This window comes from Protobothrops mucrosquamatus, unplaced genomic scaffold, assembly GCF_001527695.2.
Source record: "Protobothrops mucrosquamatus isolate PMUCROS unplaced genomic scaffold, P.Mucros_1.0 scaffold_125, whole genome shotgun sequence".
In the NCBI taxonomy this organism is placed as follows: Eukaryota; Metazoa; Chordata; class Lepidosauria; order Squamata; family Viperidae; genus Protobothrops; species Protobothrops mucrosquamatus.
Genome location: NW_015386201.1, coordinates 722,631 through 747,235, shown reverse-complemented (window position 1 = coordinate 747,235; position 24,605 = coordinate 722,631). Strand labels below are relative to the sequence as shown.

The window sequence follows — 24,605 nt, the reverse complement described above, 5'->3', positions numbered from 1 at the left end:
TGTGCATGTTAACTTTTACTTCTGCAGAATAAAATAGGAAAAATCACACCTGATATATAGATGCATTCATCCTGCAGTAGTTTGATTCAGGTTGATGATAGTAGTAAGTACATATGTAAGCCCCATGCGAATGGGATCATGTGCTATTAAAACAAAGGATTCTGTCTCCACATATTCACATTGAATATTCTTATGTTGTCTGAATTTGATTTGGTCCAAGAAGCACTATTTTAAGCTTGTTCTTTGTTTATGCCATGTTTATGTAAGCTGTAAATGAACTTCCCCTTGACTGAATCAATAACAATGTGACAAGGGGAACTGAATGATCTTTCACTAATGGTGTTCATTCCCATTGCTTACAATAAGAAAATGTTGACATAAATGCTATTTTAATTGTAGGCAATCATTTTAACAATAGGAAGTCCATCTGAGTTAGAAACCAAATGATATTCTATTTTCCATCTGTAATTTATTTAGGGACCACAACAATCTTACTAGTAGTATATCTATAGTAAATCATGTCTTAAAATAAATTCTTCTTCTTTTCTCTTTATAATCTGTCATTACTTCCTACCATGAAGAGAATGTAAACATAATTGAAATTACGTATCTTAGCCACACAGATGCATCTTTATATGCCATGCCATATATGCAGAGTCTACAATGAGTTTCTTTTAACATCAAGATATTATTCTTCCCCAAAACTAGAACAATACCAGCCTTGAAGTATCTACTGTGTGGAATGCCTACTATTGTCTGATATTCTAAAAGCAAGTAACTGCCATATCAAAAATCAGAATGGATTTTTAGAGACTGATTGTATGATTGATATCAATATTCCTTTGATCTACTATACCAACATAGGTCCAGTTATCCACAGCTTAGCAAACAACAACAAAAAATTCAATAGCCACTAAGTTATCATATTTTGGCAGCAGCAATCTGGACAGTCAGTAGATGGCAGCAAAGAGATACATGAAATGATAGTGCTAGTTTGGATTTTTCCAGATATGGTAGTCCTATGCTGAACTAATTATGTCAGATGTATTCTATAAAGTCTTCAGTCACACAACTGAGCAGCATTTCCCTGCCAACTGTTGTATATCAGATTCACTGCAGAAAACCATAATTATGAAGTAGTAGTATCAAATTCCTAACAGTAACATATCTCTACATTAGTTAAGCTATTAATACGACAATCATGGTTGAAATTGTATATTTATTTGAAAAAAGTCTTCTATGTCCCTTCCAACCATGTCTACTCAATAAATTATATTCCATTTTTAAACACTAAGTGCATTGCTTGCAACTCTTGGAATAAAAGAAAAACTTGGTAAAATAATTTTGAAGCTATTATAAATACTAATTAAATTTACCAATTATAGGATCATTATAAAGAACTGCTCTAGAATGATATCAGACACTGTCTACTCTAATGTTAAGATTAAAGAAAAGTCCTTTTCAGAGTGATCATTTAATTTACCTCAATGGCTTCAATTTTATACATAGGGAATCAAGGCATAAATCTGCTTCTTTCAATATGACTGGCCTGTAATTAAATAATAATAATTAAATGTAATTAAAAAATAAAAATAAATATTCAGCAATGCTTTACAATTGCAGTGGAACAAGTTTGACCAAAAGTGATTGAAATGGTGGCTGTAGAAGTGGTTTAAACAAAAACATAAAAACCAAACTCATACCATAGCTTAGGTGAATAGTCTATATGGCTCAACCATAGTTAAATCATCATCATAAAACAATTAATCAATAGAAATTGTGGGTGCTCCAACACTGGAGTTTTTAAGAATTGATTGGACATTTATTTGAAATGGTGTAAGGTTTCCTGTTTGATCAGAGGATTGGACTACAAAACCTCCAAGGTCCCTTCCAATTGTTACTTTGGTAGGCTGTAACATTGAGTCACAAGCTCTAAGTGTCTGTGACAACAGTGAAAAAATGACCAGTTGTTATGAATTCCAGATGTAGGGAATGAGAAAACAATACTTCCATTTGAATCCCTGGTTTGAGGTAAGCTTCTTTGATTCCATCCAGACTTTAAGTTGTTACTACTACAAGGCTAGTAAACTCTCTCTTTGCTACTTACAGGGTGTCAAACTGCCGGCCTGCGGGCCGTATGCATCATGCCAAAACCACGCCCACCCCATTGTCAGCAACGGGAAAAAAGTCGTGATACGTCGCCACACGTCACGTGACGTCGCGAGTTTGACACCCGTGTACTAGTGTGTCTGGTCTATTGGTACCAATTAAGGAAGGGATGAGGAACCAATGGTTCTCCTCTTGCTGAACTTTTTTATTTTCACAAGCCTGAGTGAACGCAGCCCAAACTCAGAAATATTGGGGGGGTGGTTCTTAAACTGTTCGAACCAATTATAGGTAATCTTCAACCTTCAACCACAACTGAGCCCAAAATTTCTGTTGCTATGCTAGACAGTTAAGTGTGTTTTGCCTCATTTTACGACCTTTCTTGCCACAGCTGCTAAATGAATGTTTATCTCTTATTTCTTTATTCATTGTTTACTCAAGCACCTCAGCAGCAGCCAACAGTCCCAAACAGAATCCTCAATTCAGAAACAAGCAATTTCAAACTGCTTCATCACCTTTAGGGTAATTACATTCAGTTTAAAGAATTACTGTGATTGGAAGTTACCCTTCAGAAACCGTTGCTCTGCAGCATAAAAGAAACTAACCTGCATTCACAGACTATGTTAGCCCAAAGCCCTTGGCTCAGCCCAAAGCCCTTTCCTCAGTTCACGGGGCAAACCTAACCACACAAATAATAGCATAAGCTGCGTTTACACAAATAATTGGTTTCGCTATACTGTGATTCAGTCTGCTTCAAGAGGGCCTGATACCGACTCCTGGAATATTCGGCAGTTTTAAAATGTGTTTTCTTCTTCACCCAAGATCTCATTTAAGCCTAGACCTTGATTATTAACATGTCTTTAAAACTGAAAGAATTGGTACTTTCTCTGGTCTGACCAATCCCCTCCTCACCCATTAAATCAGTGGTTCTCAACCTTTTTAATGCCGCGACCCCAACCGGTCGTACGTCGAGGACTAAAGCGGTCGTAAGTCGACGACTACCCAACCGGTCGTAAGTCGAGGACTTTCCCTGCCCGGGAGCGCCGCACATGCGTGGTTCCGCCCCCTGCGCCGGCCGAGGCGTAGCTGGCAAGCGGCAGAGATGGAGTAGGCCGACCACCAGCTGGCCCAGCTCAAGGGAGGTAAGGCACCCGCCGGAAAAGGGGAAAAAAATTGGCGGACAGCCTTGCTTGGCGACCCCCATGAAATGGTCGATCGACCCCAAATGGGGTCACGACCCATAGGTTGAGAACCGCTGCATTAAATCTTGGGAGACGTCAAAACTCCCCCCTCACCTTCTTGTAGCTTTTTGCCCCTGGCTTTCTGTCAGACTCCAAAAAAAGGCGGGAATTAGTCTAGGACAGTGATGGCGAACCTTTTAGAGACCGAGTGCCCCAAAACTGGCCCTGCCCCCGCTCCACCCCCTGCCCCACCCCATACCGTGCCTGCCTGCGAGGCCACTCACTGCCTCCAGGGCCTGCCGATCGCCCAGGCAGCCCAGCAGCGCTATGGCGGTCATGCCCTCTGCCCACACCCTGCAGCATCAACTGTGCACAATGGGGTGTGAGGGCAGAGTCTTGTCTACGCTACCTGGTTGCCATGTCCTTAGCTGCGCTGCCCCGCGTGGGCCACGCTCAGGGGTGATTCTCCTTTAGGGGGGCTGGTGGAAAGGAGGGGGTCACGGGGGGAGGCGAGGCTGGGACAACAGCACGTGTGCCCACAGAGAGGGTTCCAAGTGCCGCCTCTGGCACCCGTGCCATAGGTTCGCCACCACTGCCCTATACCATTTCAGACAAATGGCTGTCCAGTGTCTTCTTAAAAACTTTCAGTGTTGGAGCATTCACAGCTTCTGGAGGCAGGTTGTTCCACTGATTAATTGTTCTAATTGTCAAGAAATTTCTCTTTAGTTCTAGGTTGCTTCTCTCTTTGGTTAGTTTCCATCCATTGCTTCTTGTCCTGCCTTCAAGTGCTTCAGCTTAACTACCTCTTCTCTGTGGCAGCCTCCGAGATATTGGAACACTGCTTGTCCTTCTTTTAATTAGACTAGACATTCCCAATTCCAGCAATCGTTCCTTATGTTTTAGCCTCCAGTCCCCTGATCATCTTTGTTGCTCTTCTCTGTACTCTTTCTAGAGCCTCATCTTTTTTACATCGTGGTGACCAAAACTGGATGCAGTAGTCCAGGTGGTATTAACACTTCACGTGATCTTGATTCTATCCCTCCGTTAATGCAGCCTACATTGTGTTGGCTTTTTTGGCAGTTGCAGTACACTGCTGGCATATTTAAGTGACAGTCCACTAGGACTCCAAGATCCCTCTCACGGTTATTACTATTGAGCAAGGTACCACTATACTATACCTGTATATTTGGTTTTTCTTGTCTAAATGTAGAACCTTACTTTTTTCACCATTGAATTTCATTTTGTTAGAAAGCGCCCAATGTTCAAGTCTGTCAAGATCCTTCTGTATCTTAAGCCTATCTTCTGGAGTGTTGGCTATTCCTGCCAGTTTGGTGTCATCTGCAAATTTGACAGATTAACATATATATTACAAAAACAGGTCACTCTAATTCAGCATTTCTTAAACTTCTTCTTGTAAGAATTCCTTTCACTTTCAAAAATTAGAGGACCTACAAAAGAGCTTATTTGCATGTGTTATATTTATCAATATAAAGTTGATTCACCTGTAGAATATTTATTGAATCATGCAAAAAATATTAAACCCATTACATATTAGCATCAATATTTTTATAAAAAACTATTTCTTAAGAATTAAAAAATAATGAGAAGAATAAATCATTTTAAATTTTTCCAAATACCTTTTGTCAGATATTAATCTGGCAAATAATTTTGATTTCCCAGACCCTTGAGGGTCTCCGGATATCCCCAGACTACACCAAAATGCTGCTGTACAGTAGCTGAAAGCCTGATTCACACATCCTGCTAAGCCGTGGTCTACAAAGTAATCTCTAACAGCTGAGTTCACAAGTGATTATGAAGACATAAACCATGGTTTATGAACAAAGGCCAGTTTTATACAATATGCTAAATCAAACTATATTCCCCTTTAGATACACTGATGACCCGGCCCAATAGTTTGGAATTTTTAGTTCTCAAAATAATTAGGTGTCCCAAACTCATGCAGATAATACTGCTAATCCTTTGAAATAATTAGACTGAAACCACTATGCCAGGCATGTCAAACTTGCGATATCACGTGACGTCGCACAACGTATTAGTACTTTTTCCCCATTGCCGGCAATGGGATGGGCGCAGTTTTGGCGTGATGCATCCGGTCCACGGGCCGGCAGTTTGACATGCCTGCACTATGCCATTATGCTGTTCCCAATCTAAAGATAATTATGTCCAAAATCTGTTTTTTCAACATACATTTTATTTAGGAATATCTTATAAAAATAAGAAATTACATTGATTGTGTTTTATATCAAAAAGTACGGTATGTCTAACAAGAGAACTATAAAGTTATATCTTTACCCATTTTGTGAACAATGTTTATGAAATGGAAATGCATAATTTAGTTAACAGTTTTTCCTTTTATTTTTTTGCAAAATTAGCTATCAATAAAAGTATGCAATGTTAAATGTATAAATCCAGCTGATGTGAACTTGGAGTATTCATATACAGAAAGAAGTACAGGTTATTTTCAATATAAGCTTCACATAAATTTCAAACCAAATTCCAATACAGTAATTATAGCCAAATACTAATTTTAAAAATAGCAAATGTCCATAGTATAATGTATATAAAAGGGTGAAATATGATTCTAAACCAGGGGTAGTCAACCTTGGCTCTTTTATGACTCGTGGACTTCAACTCCCAGAATTCCTGAGCCAGCACAGCTGGCTCAGGAATTCTGGGAGTTGAAGTCCACGAGTCATAAAAGAGCCAAGGTTGACTACCCCTGTTCTAAACAGTATTTTCTATTTCCTTCTAGTTACTCTGTGGTATATTTGTTAAGAAATGAGTAAATGGACGACCATGGACACAGCTGTTATGTTGAGTTCCAAGTTGCTTTCCCATTCTGTTTATGATATTCTTTACATCTTCTTCTGATAAATACAAAGGCAATTGTCGGGATAATCGGACTGCTTCTCCCTGTGGAATGAAGAATATGTGTACTAAGTGATGGTCATAATGTATTTCCAATATATTCTAATAGTATAGAGAAACCTGGCAAGTGGGTAATCTTCGATTACATTATTTTCTTTCTTTGCCTAATTATACACACACACACACACATGACCAGTTTTTACAAACAAATACAATGAAAATGACTCTGTCCTAAATCCAGCACAAATCCAACAAATGTGAGAACAAGCTTTGTGTTTCTTACACTGCCAAATAAGTTTTAAAATGTAGATATAGCTATATTATTTAAAAAACATGCATCTGATATAACAGCTAATTAGTACTAGATAATAAAAGAAATATTCCAATTATTCAATTTAATTACTGCTTTTAGAATAATTTTCTTACCCTTCAGGGAACAGTATCTTATATTTAAGCCTTAAGCAGTGGAATAATCTTTTGAGAATACAACATTCTTACCTCCAAATAGTTTACCACTTTAAGAGGTCTGCATTCATAGACTTCTTGTGCATTATTATTTATCACAGCACTTAGAATTTCCTTCAAATCTGATATACCATAATATGGCAGACAGCTGGTCATTCCTTCTATTTCCAGCTGACTTTCCACAGCTGAAGTACCTTATAGTAAAACAAATACATGATACATGGAATAACTGGATATAGTTTACATACTATTCTGATTTGTATATTGAAATAGGTATACTGCCAAGCAATGCCCTAAACGACAGTCCTAAACATGTAATTGTACTACAAACACACTGAGATTTGCATAATTCTGTACCTTAGAACAGGACAAAGCACTTTTTCTTTAACTAGTTTTAAAGTAGTTCTATCTTTTGCAAAACGTACTGTCTTGTCTGTCTCCACATGTATGCATTGCTATGATTTTAAATTTCTTGTTATTTTAAAATTTAGTAAAAATGGAAAAGGCTTAATATTTGTTAATAAAAAGATTTAAAATTCAAAGATTAAATTACTTGTTAAATGATTCTCAGGCAGTGTTATTGATACCAAAGAAAGAAGATACACAAGTACAACAAATTTTAGTAATTTATCACCTTCTTTTAAAATACCACAAATTATCTTTATTTCAGTTTCCTTTGTATGTCCAGTGTAACATCCTTTTCCATGTAATTCTTATAGACTCATCTTTAAATCTACTTTCATATCAAATCTCAATCTTCTCAGGTAAAGCTTATTCCTCCTTCATACCATCTTTTAATTTAAACAGTGTCTACCTATACAGGCAGACAATCTTAAAATTAACTTCTGGGTCCACTGTTCAAAAATATCCTTCAACATGTCCAATGTTATATTTTGCTTCATTCTGTATCTGTTGAGTGTTCTTTTCTTTTAACTGTAATCTTTAATTCCTTCAAGTTTCCTCTGGCATCCATTTTTAAAGTCTTATTCTTTTTAAAAAATTCAAAATAAGAAATTCCCCCCCGAAGAACAATTCTTTATTGCAGTAGTTAATTCCAAAATTTCATTTTAAAATCTGGACCCTTAATCCATATATAATTGCTAAAAACAAAGTTTTAATCAACCTTTTACAGGTTATTAATTTTTTAAGCCCTTAAATTTGTATTTAAAACTTCTTTTGGTAATGATTGAAGGAAAGTCGCTTGGTGCCATACAATCTGTCGAGCCAAAGTCATAATAATTAAAAAGCAGTTAACAAATAATTTCTGAAAGTGATTAGAAAAGGAAGTATGCAAACCTTTCAAAGCTACTAACTTTTGTTTGAACAAGATGCCTATTCCCTCATCTCCCAGAGCTCTAAACCTGCTGGAGACTTTTGTTTTGTGGTTTCCTTGTGAGGAGCAACTGTATGGAACATTTGTGAATGATCTGAAGACCTCTCCTTGTTTGGAGAGGATTTACGAAGAGCTGGTCTACTTGCTTGCTATTCGTTCGGATACAGTTGTCAGCTCCACTTTCCATGGAATTGTCTTCAGTCTGCCATTCCTTCCCTGAAAGTCCTAACATAGTACTTCTAAGGATGGAGATGTGATACAGAATAACGTACTTAATCTCTAGAGTTATACTTTAGAAGAGGTCACCAACCTTTCTTGGTTGGCGGACGCAAATGGAGGACTAGCGCTTGCGTGATATTTGCTAGCCCTGCCCTTGTGCACAGCGCCGTTTCTGCACCCTGAGGCAAGGCATCGGTCCGTTTTCGCGCATTGAGTTGCGGCATCGTCGTTTTCGTGCCCTGAGGTGCAATGTTGGCATTTTCGGGTGGTGAGGTAGTGTGGCGTCCCATTTTTGTGCCCCGAGGCACGGTAGCGTCCCGTTTTTGTGCCCCGAGGCGTGTCGTCTTGTTTTTGCACCCCGAGATTACAGCACTAGTGTGAGTGGTGGTGTGTGTGCACGCACTGGCCAGCCTGTCCCGTGGCCAGCAGCCCACAGCCGATTACCGGGCCACAGCCCACAGGATGGGGACCCCTGCTTTAGATTATTAAAATTAAGTGGATTACATATTTTTTTCAGTCATAAATGTGTAAGAACTACAAGTATCATCAGTTTCTTGCTTTACTATATAAAAAAATTATACTAAGATCTAAAGTAAGAAACCAAGATATAGATACCTGGTATTATCCTTATCTTAAATCCATTTGCTACAAGTCTGGGATCCAACAAATAGTATGATCCATCAAATCTTGCACTTTCCCTAGGCATACTGCAAAGCACTTCCATATAATGAGTGTCACTAAAAAGACTACAATAAAAAAAAATCACATAAGTTAGCGTTCTTAAAAGAGATACATATAATTTTAAAAAGTATTCCAAAGGGGTAGGATGTGTCAAGGATTGTAGCGTTGTTTTTTTTAATTTTTACAAGTATTTGTAGTTAGCTTATACTCTTTGAATGAAATGGTACAAAAACTTTTTTACAGATACTCCTCAATTTATAGCCATTTGTTTAACAAAATTATGACAGTGCTAAAACAACTGATTTATGACTAATTGTGGCACTTAACAATCCTCAGTGTCCCCATGGTCACATATTAAAATTCAGGTGCTTGGCAACATGTATTTATGACAGTTGAAGTGTCCCTGGGTGATATGATCACCACTTGCAATCTACCAAAGGGTTCAAACAAGCAAAGTCAATGGAGGAAGCTTGATTTTTTTTAATGAATGTGTGATTCATTTAATGACTGTGACAAAAGGGTTGTAAAATCAGGTGTGATTCAACAACCATACAGCTAAGCAATCGAAGATCCTATCCCAATCGTGGTTGTAAGCTGAGGACAACCTTATAATAAAACCTGTATTTGAAAAAGCCACAGCCTTTACATACCTGGGGTAATATACTATTTAGTATATTTATGTCTATTCAGTAGACATCATTTAGCAGAGTACAGAAGCAGTGAACAAAATTTTACAACAATTACAATAATAATATCTAATACCAGAGAAACCAAAACAAGGAAAGAAACTGGGTGCTTGCAACAACAGTTTGGTTAAAAGTCCAAAAAAGAAGGCAGTAAGCTGCAGGGAAGCCTCTGAGTAAAGAAAAAACAAATGTTGTCAGCACTAGAGGACAATGGGGCTAACCAGTTCTTCTTTTTATTATCAACTTCACAGAAACTTAGCAGCTGAGACCTGGTAGGTTATATTACCCCAGGTATGTAAAGGCTGTGGCTTTTTCAATGGCTTCAAGGTCCTGGGTTGGAGAATCAGGTTAAACCTTTTTGCATGACTGACAAAGTGGGGACCCAAGATTTAGAGACTGAAAATGACTTGGTTATAGTTTATCTTTGAGCCTGCAGCTTCTAGAGTCTTCTAGAAAGGCATTTGTGAGCTTGAGAATCTGTACTTCCCAACCTGTTTGATAAAGGCCTGACAGTGGGAGGCCATGTTAATAAGAAGGCTTTCACCCAAACATAGCAAACACAGAATAATATTAGAAGGTGAAAGTTTGCTGCTACCTCAATTTAGGTATATACCAGGGGTAGGCAACCTTGGCTCTTTTATGACTCGTGGACTTCAATTCCCAGAATTCCTGAGCCAGCATGGCTGGCTCAGGAATTCTGGGAGTTGAAGTCCACGAGCCATAAAAGAGCCAAGGTTGCCTACCCCTGGTATATACGGAAAGTGAAATTCAAGAAATTTCAGGCAAACTCTGTTGACTCCCAACAAAGTCATACTAACTGAAGAGAACAACAACAAAAAAAGGATATAAAAGGTAAAACTACAAATGAAAGAACAAACCTAAACAAACTCTTGAGAATGAATGTCACATTTTTACTAGAGCAGATAATGAAAGGATTGAAGAGATGCCCTTTCAGCTTGGCACCAAGGAAAAAAAGGCTTCGGTCAAAAGATTTTTCTATCACTTGAACGTGATTTAGAGCCCCCAATAAAAGAACATGTACTCCCATCTCATACTACAACTATTTCACAGAACATGATCTGTTAGCGAACAAAGATAGGTCTTCTCCCTGACTTGGAACTACTAGTCAGCATTAGAGTTTGGATTAAGTCAGGGGAATGCATCCAGGGCCTTTTGAATCCTATCGTTGCTGCCTAAAGTTGGCATAATAGTATGTGCTAGTCCGCAGTGTTTCTCAACCTTGACAATTTTAAGGCATGTGGACTTCAACTCCCAGAATTCCACAGCCAGCATTGCTGGCTGTGGAATTCTGGGAGTTGAAGTCCACATGCCTTAAAATTGTCAAGGTTGAGAAACACTGTGCTAGTGAGATCAGCCTCTGAAGACTTGAATTATTTTCCTTAGGGTGAATGAAGCCTTCTAAGAATCAATGGAACAGTCTACAGTTTAAAATGTGACTTTTGCAAAGATATACTTGATTACTGAGGAAGGAATGTCAACTAATACAACAGTAGATTGAAATAAATATAAAGAAATGGGGGACTTATTACACTTTGCAATTAACCTCTCTTACTCCTTGATGTTTAGTGAGTTCCCTTCTCACTAAAGGGAACTCTCCACTTTTGAATGTGCCTCAAATAAAGCTATTCTCCAAGAACACAACGATGAGAAAGTATTTGCTTGTGAAAATGTGTTGCATCCAAAGTTCAGTGGGATGTTGTGTTGCAGCAGCTAAATGAGACTGCCAGAAAATCCTAACAGATTCTTTTTAGGAGACAATTCCATGTTCCAAGGTTCTAAATGAACCCCTTTCTAGCAAGCTCATACTCTTAAATGAGCTTTTAATGAACTGTAGTGCCTCTATATTCTTCTAAACTACAGGTAACTCTTGACTTGCAACCATTTGTTTAGTGGCTGTTCAAACTTACAACGGCACTGGAAAAAGTGACTTATGACCGTTTTTCATACTTACGGCCATTGCGGCACCCTCAGGGTCACGTGATCAAAATTTGGATGCTTGGCAACTGGTTCATATTTATGGTGGTGGCAGTATCCTGGAGTCATGTGAACAGCTTTTGTGACCTTCTGACAAGCAAAGTCAACGGGGAAGCCAGATTCACTTAACAACCATGATACTACCTTAACAACTGCAATGATTCACTTAACAACTGTGGCAAGAAAGGTTGTAAAACGGGGCAAAACTCACTTAACAAATGTCTCACCTAGCAACATAAATTTTAGGCTCAATTCTGTAATGGGACTCTATTCCTGTCCTAACTACAGATATAAACACTATACACAGTGCTGCTCAAAAGTTTGTGAACTCTTTTGAATTTTCAATATTTCTACATAAATATGACCTAAAATGTGACATAGGTTCTAAAACTAGAATTAACCCAAGGCTACATAATTGTTTGTGGCAAAATCTTTTCAACCTTTAGGATTATCAGTGCATTTGAAGGGGAGATTAGAATCAGACTTTTCAATCAGTGAGCTTAATTATCAGTGATAATTAAGTTTATGTTTAGAAGATCCTGATCTTTACATGCAGGGATGTAGATATGTCATGGCTTCAACAAAGATTTCTGAGGACCATCAAAAAACATTTATTGATGCTCACCATCCGGAAAAGGTGTCAAAACTATTTCTAAAGAGTTTGGACTTCACCAGTCCATTATAAGGCAGATTGTGAACAAATGAAGGTAATTTAACATTATGGTTGTCCTCCCTAGGAGTGGTTGACGATACAAATTTGTAGCTTTGGATCATTTTCCTCAATAAACCAATGAGCAAAGGTAATGTATTTTACTGATTTCTTTAACTGGCTTCTCTCTATATAATTTTAGGGCTGGTGTGGAAAACAAACTTTTAAGCTCCACCATATCATAAACAACAGCATTTATCGTGCCCAATTACTACCTCCTTTCACAACATAACATAAGAATCTACTGTTTATCTTCCTCTTTTTTGGGGTCACAGTTCCAGCTGCATGGTTTTTACTCTCATTATTTTTTATTTTATGTATTATTTTTTACATACAGCAAACAAATCTGACATACTTCCTCTTCTTATTTTCCCCTCAACGACCCTGTGAGAAGAGTTGGGCTGAGACAAAGTGACTGGCCCAGCTAGTATTCATGGCTGACTCGGCTCTCCTTATTATGTTACCCATGCTTAACCACTTCTAACATTATACATGTCATTAAAAGCTCTACAGCTGACTGACACTGTTTCAACTGAAGGCTGCTCATCAGGTATATCTCAAGTCTCCATTAACTGTAAGTACCAAAGGACTGGCACAAAAGACACCACAGATAACATTATAATTATTTTGAGTGAAAGAACAGATGCCAAGTGTTTCTAAACTTTTCATGCCATTAACCTTTTTTTGGGGGAAATTGTTTTACGCATTCTAGAGGAGCAACAGAATCATTTGAAAACTAATAACCAATAAATGCAATGGCATGAAAATAGCTCCTGTATGTAGCCCTGTTCCATTTCTACAGTTAAGAGCAATTAATTTAAAATCTTATGAAAAGCAAATCATCCAGTGAATCCTAACCAGTATTTAAATAAGATATGTATTTTTTGTACTGCCATGTAAATATATTATTTTCAAAAATACAGATTTCTAATAGTAAATGCCTTATAAGGACTCTTATTGTACTATTTACACCTGTTATATACCCCTTAAACTTTTGAATTTTATCATCCAAAATACATTTTTATTACTGAATGGTTTTATTTTAATATGTGGCTTTTTTTACTTGTTTCATTTTATCATGTATTCAATCTAATTTAGAAAATAAAAATACAAATCAAAACCTATGCTTTCCTGTTTACTTAAGATGGATATACTTCTAGAATGTTATTTTCACTTTACCTCTCAGTTAATATAATAGGAGTGTCCAATTTCTCTATAAGAAGCTTATGATTTTCAATTAGTTTTTTGAAGAGAAGGGCTTCTTCCATTCTGTATGGATTTAGCATCTCTATTTTTTCTTCAGAGGCAAGTATCCACGCATCAGGAAAATTCAGAAGGCGAATTAAGCAAGATTCCTCTTTATCTGCCTTTTTATATTCAAGCCTTTGAAGTTTTTGTTTGAATGCATCCATGGAGAAAGGCAGTTGTACAGTTTTTTTTGCTTGGTAATCATCATCATGCTTTTTTCTTATTTGCGAGTTAAAAAGGGTGTCCAATTTTTGCTGATTATTTAAGCAGTCTTTTAGTTTAATCCTGTGTCTTTTCTCTTTCTCCCTCATTGATGTTTGTATATTAGGACACATAGCTTTTCTGCTTTGCCTGTTGTATCGTTCCAGATCTTTGTCAGCTTTTTCCTCATATCTTATATAAAGAAAGAGAATGGGAAAGAATAAAGAGTACATGAATTGTGTTAGCACAAAATGTTATAACAAATACATAATGTGTTGCTTTTCATACCAAAAACAACTTTCCTGCTTCATTTTAATAGTTTTAGGTTTCATTAAGTCACTGTATTTTCAATAACAATTCCTTTTTAATACAAATATGGAGACTATATTATAGCTACAGTTCAATTATTTGGATTCATTTATTTCTGTCAAAAACAAAAACATATATATTAGAACTGTGTTCAGTAATAGTGGATTGTAGCCAACATTTCCCACAAGCAGTGAAGAGAATCAAAGACAAAACGGATCCCTCCTCCTCCATATACAGGTAGTCCTCGACTTACAACAATTCATTTAGTGACCATTCAAAGTTACAACAGCACTGAAAAATGTGACTTATGACCATTTTTCAAAGTTATGACCTTTGCAGCATCCTCATGATCAAGTGATCAAAATTCAGATGCTTGGCAACTGGTTCATATTTATGACCGTTGCTGTGTCCCAGGGTCATGTGATCACCTTTTGCAACTTTCTGACAAGCAAAGTCAATGGGGAAGCCACATCCACTTAATAACCAGGTTATTGACTTATCAACTGCGGTGATTCACTTAACAACTGTGGCAAGAAAGGTCGTAAAATGGGGCAAAATTTGCTTAACAAATGTCTCACTTAAAAACATAAACTTTGGGCTCAATTGTGGTCGTAAGCTGAGGATTACATGTATGCATAAACGATGTAAGGCAAAAGGGAAAAATCCTTTTGCATGAAATTAGTCTATTTGCAAATTGCTGGATGCTGTCCATATTCTATCGCATGCAGAAAATAACTTTTCCTCAAAACATTATCCCTTACTGGCTCCTTGGCAGTTAGATCCAGAAAACCATGAAGTGTGCTTCCTTCTTAAATGTTGGCTATTCATAAAACAATGGTATTAAGTTGAACTGTAATTGCAGCCACACTTATTAAAACACATCTTATCAAAGTCAATGAAAATATTTTTTATTTGTTGGATTTATATCCAGTCTATTTTAAACTTGACAAGTTTTAATACAGAATTAAGTTCAACAATCTTACTTCTTTTTTTCTTCTTCATTCAATGAGTTCCACATTGCTTCCATTTTCAGCAGCAGTTTTTCTGAGTTTAATTTGGCAAGTTCACTCAATGCATCAGGAGAATAGTCTTGAACAAAAAGTTCAAATGCTGACATGGATTTCCTGATAGTCTTATTGCTAATTAAGTCATAGGCTGTAATCTGACCCATTTTATCTTTTATCACATTTGTTTTTTTAACAGCTTGATTGTTACTTTCTTCTTGAAGTTTTGCTAAGCCACCCTTTTTCTTTTGAGTTCTTACTTCATCCATATCTGGAATTAAAATCTGAACTGGTTCCAGATTTTCTGCTCTGGAATTTTTAAATGCATTCCCCCGACTCCATTTATCAACAGTAATTTCAGATGAATCTGCAGAGGTTTTAGCTCTTTCTTTTTCTTCTTGAAAACTGTAATTTCTTGAATCACTCTCCGTGCTATTTTCACACTGAATGTCCATTGCAGTATTATTATCTAGATTAAATATTTCCTTATTCTGTTGATCTTGACAAAGTACATTATTTGGTTGGTTATCCTGAAATTGATCATATTCAACTATTTCATTATCAGGTATTTTAATTTCAGTAGAAGTATCATGAGAATAATGATTACATATTGTTTGATTGCCAACTAATCTGTTTTCCTGTACATTAGCATTTTGTATGTCATTACTAAGTGAAGTACAAGCAAGTGGATTTATTCTTGTACAAGATTGGGTTACAACTTCTTGTTCAGCTTCATTAATATCTTTTGAGGTATTGTTGGTTGCATTCATTTCATAAGACACAGAGCTATTTAATGGTCCATATAATAATATCAAATTCTCTTCAATAGCAAGACAGATAGATTCCTAAAAAAGTGAAGAAATAATTCAATAAAAATATATTACTTATTGTTGCAGAACAATTTATTTATCCTCAGGCCACAAGAATTTTGCCCTTTTTAAAATCCAAGCGATATTAAAAGAACACAGACTCAGAAACAATTATTTTACTTCATCATCAGAGTAAAATCTCTATTATGGTATCTAATTACATATTAAGAAAGAGAAAAAGACTTAAAAGACTCTACCTTATTATGTACTAATACTTGAGATTTATCTGGTATTAAATTGACATCCACAGCAGATGGAGGAACAGTAATGTTGAGAAAGAAAATCGGGAACAATCGATAAAAATCCTTGTGTAATATGCTATAGTACTGTTGAACAAGCTAAAATATTCATAAAAAAGAATAAAATTAACTCAATTACTTTAAATTAAATACCAAAATAGGCAAACTACTGCACAATAGTAATTACTGAGGAACAGACTACATTTAAAAAAAATATTTTCACCGTTAATATGGGAACTTTTAATTTTACCTTTGGTTAAAGAAGAGGAGAATAACCTAGGTAATTAATTTCAACAATTAAGAATTGCATCTTTATCCCATGCTACAGTGGAATAAAATTCTAAAATTAAAAGGAATTTCAAAACAACTTGTGATACAGGTTTACATTCTAATGTACAAAGTTAAAACTTGAGTTCAAGTCTGCTATAGCTACGTTTTGATTTAAACAATGTTTTGTAAATCACAGAAATAGGATTGAAAAGGCAGTAGTACCTTAAGAATTTCTTTTTGATACACTGGTCGGCTGTTTATAAAAATGAAACTTCTTTCTGAGTTTGACTGACTTGTCAAACCTCTATCTGAATCAGGCTTTGGAACAAAGCCACTGAAAGATATCTATAATGATAATAAATGTAAAATATCATTAAATAACATTGAATCACATAATAACTCTTCTATGAATAATAAGAAAGATTAAGGAAAAAACAGATTCTGGTTAAAGTTAGAAAAATGTAGGATAGACAGCATCACCACCAGATTGATTCGTAACTGACTGACCAACTGTACTCAATGTGTAGTCCTTAATAGAACTACATTTGCATGGAGGGAAGAATGAACTGGGGTACCCCAAGGTTCTGTCTTAGGCTCAATACTCTTCAACATCTTCATAAACGATTTAGATGAGGGGACTAAACGGGAAATCGTTAAATTTGCAATAACACCAAGATGGTAGGAACAGCAACACAGAAGGATCTTGACAGACTTGAACCCTGGATCCTATCTAATAAAATGAAGTTCATGGTGAGAAAAGTAAGATTTACACTTAGGCAAGAAAAAACAAACGGACAGGAATAGAATTGATGGAACCTGACTCACTAGCAGTAACTGCGAGAGGGATCTTAGAAGTCTAGTGGACAATCACTTAAATATGAGTTAGCAGTGTGCTGCAGCCACCATAAAAAGCCAATGCAGTTTTAGGGTGCATTAATAGAGGGATAGAATCAATTAATTAATACCACTTCATAATGCCTTGGTAAGACCACATATGGAATACTGCATCTAGCTTTGGTCGCGACAATATAAAAAAGATGTTGAGACTCTAGAAAGAGTGCAGAGAAGAACCAAAAAGATGATAAGGGGGCTGGAGGCTAAAACATATGAAGAAAAGTTGCAGGGATTGGGCACATCTAGTCTAGTAAAAGAAGGACTGGGGTGACATGATAGCTGTGTTCCAATATTTGAGGGGCTGCCACAAAGAAGAGGTTAACCGATTCCCCAAAGCACCTGAGGCAGGGCAAGAAGCAATGGATGGAAACTTATCAAGGAGAGAACCAATCTAGAACTAAGGACAATGTCCTGGCAGTAAGAGCAATTTATCAGTGGAACAACTTTTCTCCAGAAGTTATGGGTGATCCATCACTGGAGATTTTAAAGAAGAGATTGGACAGCCATTTGTCTGAAATGGTATAGGGCCTCCTGCTTGAGCAGGGGGATGGACTGGAGGATCTCTAGTGTCACTTGTTATTCTGTTATTCTTTCTATGATCTCATGTATCCATCCCATCAAGCCCAAAGAAAGTCCAGAATGGTATATAGGATGGGCATAGGCCAGTGGTGGCGAACCTATGGCACGGGTGCCAGAGGCGGCACTCAGAGCCCTCTCTGTGGGCACACGTGCCATTGCCCCAGCCTTGCCTCCCCTGCGACCCCCTCACCAGCAGCCCCCCTGGAGGACAGTCGCCCCCAAGCATGGCCCACGCAGAGCAGCCAGCCAGAGTAGACAAGACTCTGCCCTCACGCCCCATCATGCACAGTTGATGCTGCGGGGCGCGGGCACAGGGCATGGCCATGGCGCTTCTGGGCGATCTGTGACGGGCCCTGGAGGCAGTGAGTGGCCCTGCGGGCAGGCGGGGTGTGGGCGGGGCAGGGTGTGGAGCGGGGCGGGACTAGTTTTTGGGCACTCAGTCTCTAAAAGGTTCGCCATCACTGGCATAGGCCATAGGCAAGGGGTTGATATAAGACCTCCTTCTATGTTCTTTAATGCAAATATAGAAGTAAAATAATTCAAAAAATAAAAGGCCGAGATACTAAGAAATAAGCCCACTGTAACTTTAACTATCTCTTTTACCTCTAGGGGGTGGGGGAGGATCACAGATTGGGAAGCATTCCTTCAGATGACTGGGATTCAAGCAATTTAAGAACATAAAAATAATATAGCACAGCACAGATAGAAAAAAATAAAGACAGTTTGATCTTTGGGATTATTCTATTAGATTCTCTGGGGGATTTTTTGATTAGTATGTTTCATTTTTTTCAGAAAATTTATTGAAAAATGGATGTTTTAATGTTTATGTTATTGTCAATCCATTAGTGAAAGACAACTCAAATGACAACAAATTAGATGTAAATAATATTAAGTTGAAATAATACTGGGAAGAAGTAATTTATGTGAAGGCTTAGAAACTTAACTTCAGATCTTCACGGTGCTGTTGAAAAGGTACCATGTTCTTCATAACAGCAGGTCCCACTACTTCCATGAAAGCCATTTTATGGTCTAGTACCCTGGTCTTCTGCCATATGATTGTCTGAAAGCCAAATTTATAACATTAAAATAAAATAAATAAATATTTATATAAATATATATAAATAAAATAAGAACAAGATCTACTCACAAATATGTGTATGAAACGGTACACTTGTCCTGGGTTTTTAACATTCTGTTCCTAAACACATGTACCTTCTTATGAGTACAGCATATACTATTAGTCCTTTAGTATATATTGTGTAGCAACTGGGCTGTCTGTCTAGAGTTCCTTACCTATTTCTTGTCTAGTGGCAGATTTTTAACAACTGGGAAGTTTACAAATACGCAACTGTATAACCCTTACAAACATCCACAAAGATGTTGGCTTTTTGATTCACAAATACTATCAGTGTGACTTCAGAAAGAAGTTAGTCAATACATTCAGTACTTCAATACATTCATTACAAAACACTAATTAATAAAATTGGAAACAGAATTCCAGAAAACAAGTATAAGATAACGATATTAAGTATTTTTAAAAAACCCAACAGTTGAATGCTAGTACTGTGCATATGGTGAAATGCACGCATAGAAATCTCACATAATTCTAGTACTTGAATTACTATAAAATCCTAGTCATTTTCAAACTGAGATAAATTTTAGTATAATAGTCCAGCAAAAAAAAATTATAACCAATTCTACCTCATTAAGGAATTCATGTTCAGTTCATATTAAACCAAGTTTACAATGCATAAAATACAGACAAGCTTTACTTTATTGGTTTAAAGCATGGCATTCAAGTTACAATATGTAAAAAAATCAAAATTTCACTGTTCAGATTTATTGTAAATATATTTTTGATCATTTTTATAAAAGTATTTTCAAAAAGGTAAAACAATAAAATAGGCAAAAGTTAGCAGAATTGCATACACGCTGTTTTCAATTTTACTTCACTTCATGTATTTCTTATAATCATTATATGGAAATAAAGAAAAAAGTGGTACTTGGCAGTCTTTGTACAAATCTGAATGAAATTTATATACAACAGATAATCAAGTTAAATTATTGTTGTGTATTTTATTTGCAACTGACAAATTCACTTCTATCAATTCATCAGTAGTAAATAATCATATACAGAAGAAACGTTTACATATCTTTCATGCTCAGAAATTCTATCGCCTTTGAAATAGTGCAGCAGTAATAGTACATACATACAAATCCAATAAATCTACTTTCCAATCTGTAGGGATTGTTAGGAAGTTAAATTAGCACTCAGGTCATTATCAAGAATGAAAGCTACAGGAAATCATGGAAAATTTACCGAAATATGGCAAGCAATAGAAAACATTCAGTAAAAGATCTAACCCAGCTATGCTACCAAAATGTGGAGAATGACACAGTCACCAAGAGAGTGGAAGAAGTAAATCAGTATTCCAATACAGAGACATAGACAGTAGGCAGAGTGAGCAAGTTAACATACAATAGTCTTAATTTCATTCACAAACAGAATCCAATCATGACATCCAATTAGAGCCTTACATGAAAAAGGGGATGCCATGTATTCAAACTTACTTAGAAAAGGGCAAGAAAGAAAAGACATTAGTCAATGTCAATGCTGCTGCATAACTGAGAAAGTCAAAGAATACAAAAATATATCACTGTGTGCTTCATTGATATCGAAAAGCCTTTGATTATATGTTGATCATGTCACACTATGGAACATCCTTAGAAAAATTTGAAAGCCAGAACATCTCACTATTGTCATTTGAAATCCATACATAAATCAGAAAGCCACAGTTGAGCAGAACATAAAAAAACAGATTGGATTCAAGTCAGAATGGAGTAAGATTAGGCCATATACAGTCTACTCCTCTTACTTATTCAATCTATATGCAGAATACATACTGAGGGAATTTGGATTAAAAGAAGATAAATATGGTTTTAAATTGGAGGAAAAATAACCTTATCAAATATCAATAACCAGTGCTATACTGATGACACTATTCTAATAGCTGAAAATGATCTGCAAGCTTTAGTAATGAAAGTCAAGGAATACAGTGAAAAAATGGATTAACATTAACAGAATGTAACCCTTAACAGAAACTAGGCTTAGAATTGATAGAGGTTGTAGTGTCTGGGTTCTCCCTTTTAGGATTAAATATCAACAGAAAGGAACCAGCAATTAAGAAATATCCTGCAGATCAACACTTGACAGAGCAGCCATGAAGGCCTTGGAAAAGACATTCAGATGCTGGGATCAGAATCACAAAGGCAGTGGTTTCCCCACAACATTATGGAAGTGCAAGTTGGACTCTGAAGAAGCAGGATAGAAATAGTGTTGATGTTTTGATGCTGGAAAAGTTTCTTAAGAATACTATGGATAATCAATTCTCTCAAGTGGATCATCAAACAAATCAACTCGGAATTCTCATTCAAGGCTCAAATGAGCACACTTTGGACACATTATGTGAAGACCATTTTTTTGAAGAAACCCATAATGTAGCATAGTAGATGGACTCCGTTACAGCATCAATGGATGTGACTATGGAAGATCTGAAGAATCAGACTGGAGAAAATCTATGCAGTTGCTAAGAGCTGACATCAGCTTTAGAGCAATGAATGAATGGATTTCAGAATCACTGGATTTTCCTTCTATACCAGAGAACGCCCACTAAATCAATCTGGAGTTGCAATAAGGTTCCTGCATATGCAAAATCTCCTATATATAAAGTGATTAATTGATCTTTAATTAATTAATGATTAATGATACACAATCTACACCCTTTAAAATTGAGATGTAATATAATTATGCCAGAAAGAAAATAATAAAGTCCTGCAATCTTGTAACAACAGAAGTTGTTACAAGATTGGGATAAAAATAATCATGGACCAAGCTATGGATTAAAAATCTTAATATTTAAACATTTAGTTAAATATAGTTTAATTATCTAGACTGCATGTAAACTAAGATGCATGTGATACAACTCACAGTGAAGGGAAAAAACCAGGCCAACTTTGAAGCATGACAATCTGCTAAATACAAAGCTCACGTAACAAAAGCAGTTACTGTCCTAGGCATTTATATTTATTTTTTAATCCTAGATTGGTATCATTTCTAATTAAGATTCATAGTCTTATTTAATTTTTAAAGCCTTGATAAAGTACTACAGTACATTTATGATTCTTCATTCTATCTCACAACAGGTTTCCCGAACTGTTTGATTTATAGTCTTGACTATATTCTGAAGATTATGCTATAAATACATTGTCGCACACCCCTCTATTTTCTAGGTCATATAAATCTGGGGACCATGATGAGCCAAGAATGAATCTGACTCTAGGCACTATGATGAGACTGCAAAAGTACGCTATCAAAATATACTATTACATACAGACTATCTTAGGTTTAGTGAAAGCTAGCCAAATATATCTTGCCTTCTGTTTCATTGAAGATTATAAGAACTGATAATTTACAAAATGAACCAGAGCAGCCATTGGTATTAAGCACCGGGGGCATCTTCCCTGGGTAAAGCCTGTCATCTGGCTCCTATTGAAACATCCCTGTTGATCACCACTTGGACGTAACAAAATTACCTCTTAATCCTGGCCTTCTGCTTCCCTTACCTGGGAGGGGGGGGTCCCTCTCCCAAACACACAACCCAGATACCCAGAGTCAACCTGGGGGTAGGAGTAGCAGGATCTGTAGTGCTTCAGCGCTCGTTCTCAACACAAATGGGGCCCCAACCACATTATGTTAAATATAATTAAAATGAAATCTAATTAAGTTTATGACTTAGGCCACCCACTTTTATTTTCTAGAATACGGTGCCTGCTCACCAAATGTTTAGTGTATTCCTTGACTCTGTAAAACTTAAAGATTCCAGAAAAGAAGTTATTTTCTGCACTCATTTTGTTTCATAGGAAGCGCAGTGAATACTTCAAAAGGTAATCAAATAGATATTAACAGTATCTGTGCAGCATGCTAAGATACAAATTCTAATTTAGTTCATCAGAATTGACAGCCGTTTTATGAAACTGATTTTTGTTTTGGAGTCTACTAATCATAGTTCCTAACTTGGATAAAACAGAAAGGATGCCTAAGCATAGTTTACTGGTTTTCTTCACCGTTGACACAAAAAAGAAAGTGAATGGGCATATTCATATTGTACAATGCCGATTTCCTAAACAGATTCTTAAATTTTTTGCTTGGCACTAAGTAGAACATAGCCATTAAGGTTTTAATCCTAACCCAATTCAAATTGCAATGTTCTCCAGGGTAAAAACGTCTCACCTTTTTTATGTAAAAAAGCCACTTTTAGTCAAGATAGATTGCTTAAGAGGCCAGATCTAGTCCACAGACTACCAGATGGACATACCTGTTTTAAAAGTACTAATTTTAGAAACTTGTGTTAAAAAGTTGCAAGCAGATGAGACCATGTGTACCACTGAAAGCTAATGCCTTATGAAAAATAATACTATCAGCAGGAGTTGTTTGGATCCATAGAAGCACTGTTAAAGTACTTGTAAATTCCAAAGATAAATTCAGTGTCCTCAATTAACAAGCCACATTTTTTTAAAAAAATGTTGTTTCTTAGCATACCTGGTGTTACCAATCTCAATCACAACACAGGGTGCTATCAACTGGGACAATAATAAATCTTTGGGTCTGCTCTGCAGGATTTGAAAATTAATTTTCCTACTGGATTTTCCCACTGTCAGTGCTAAGAACAGATACTGCCACGATTGGCAGACTCAGATTTCTCCTTGCTCATCTGAACCCTCCTTTTGAAAGGGGAGGTATTCTGGAGAAGCAGATGACAGAAAAGATTTGGACAGATGAGAGAGCTAGTGAAAGAGACCACTAGAGATCCAAAGTCCAAAGGAGTGCAGACTATTGAGCTATTGTATGAATAATTCCAGCAGTTAAGCAAAGGCCAATCACATCCTATTAAAAATTAAAATTCCCCTTTTCAATAGCAGAAGAAACAGAGGGAACATTGACATTGAGACCCAGAAAATACGAATTGCATATCTGTTCTGTAAAACGTTATTTGTTTGTTCTCATCTCATCCAGTCTCTCATAGCTTCCATATGTTTGAGCAAGGATCGCCAATATATTATTGCTGATGTGAAGTGACAAGGTATAACTAGATATTATCAACATGGAGATATTTCATCCCAAATCAATGGATTAACATTTGTAGATCAATACAGATGTTAAAATAATATGGATAGCCAGCCTTTGAGATACCTTCCATGGGAACAACAACCATGACTTTTCCTTTACGGTAACTATGGACTGAAACTGTCTACTCAGAAACACCATAAAGAGCACACTCACTTCTTGTAAGCAGTCCAGAAAGATTTCATGGCTGATGATATTTAATACTACTGGGGAAAGCTATCAGGTGCGAACCTAATTGGGAGGAATTCAGATATGCTGCTTCATCTAGGGCTCTCTATGTCCCGCTGCATTCTACAAAGCTTCTCCCAAAAAGGGCAGATTGGAGATGGGACAAAGTTATCTAACATGGTTAGATTGATAAACAACCTCAGGAGCAGATACATTATTGCTTCCCTCAAGGTAGATGATACCCCTTCCTCTCATAAAGAGGCACTTTTCACGTATAGTAACCAACTGGAAATCCCTTCCTAGTTACCATAAGGAGCCAAGCAGAACATGGATCCTCCCCCAATAATAGAGCTAATATTACAGAAAATCCTACTCA

General features: G+C 36.6%; 1 protein-coding gene across 1 annotated transcript in view; it reads right to left on the bottom strand.

Moving 5' to 3' along the window:
• Positions 1 to 6,047: 6,047 nt before the first annotated feature.
• Positions 6,048 to 24,605, bottom strand: part of PMS1 (PMS1 homolog 1, mismatch repair system component) — a 49,428-nt gene continuing 30,870 nt past the window's right edge. The window contains exons 6-13 of the mRNA XM_015817126.1: positions 18,821 to 18,937; positions 16,627 to 16,749; positions 16,093 to 16,233; positions 15,006 to 15,871; positions 13,444 to 13,905; positions 8,809 to 8,939; positions 6,675 to 6,835; positions 6,048 to 6,221 (exon numbers count right to left, since the gene is read on the bottom strand). Coding sequence (XP_015672612.1) covers positions 6,057 to 6,221; positions 6,675 to 6,835; positions 8,809 to 8,939; positions 13,444 to 13,905; positions 15,006 to 15,871; positions 16,093 to 16,233; positions 16,627 to 16,749; positions 18,821 to 18,937 — 2,166 coding nt within the window. The 3' untranslated portion in view covers positions 6,048 to 6,056. The remainder of the gene's footprint in view (positions 6,222 to 6,674; positions 6,836 to 8,808; positions 8,940 to 13,443; positions 13,906 to 15,005; positions 15,872 to 16,092; positions 16,234 to 16,626; positions 16,750 to 18,820; positions 18,938 to 24,605) is intronic.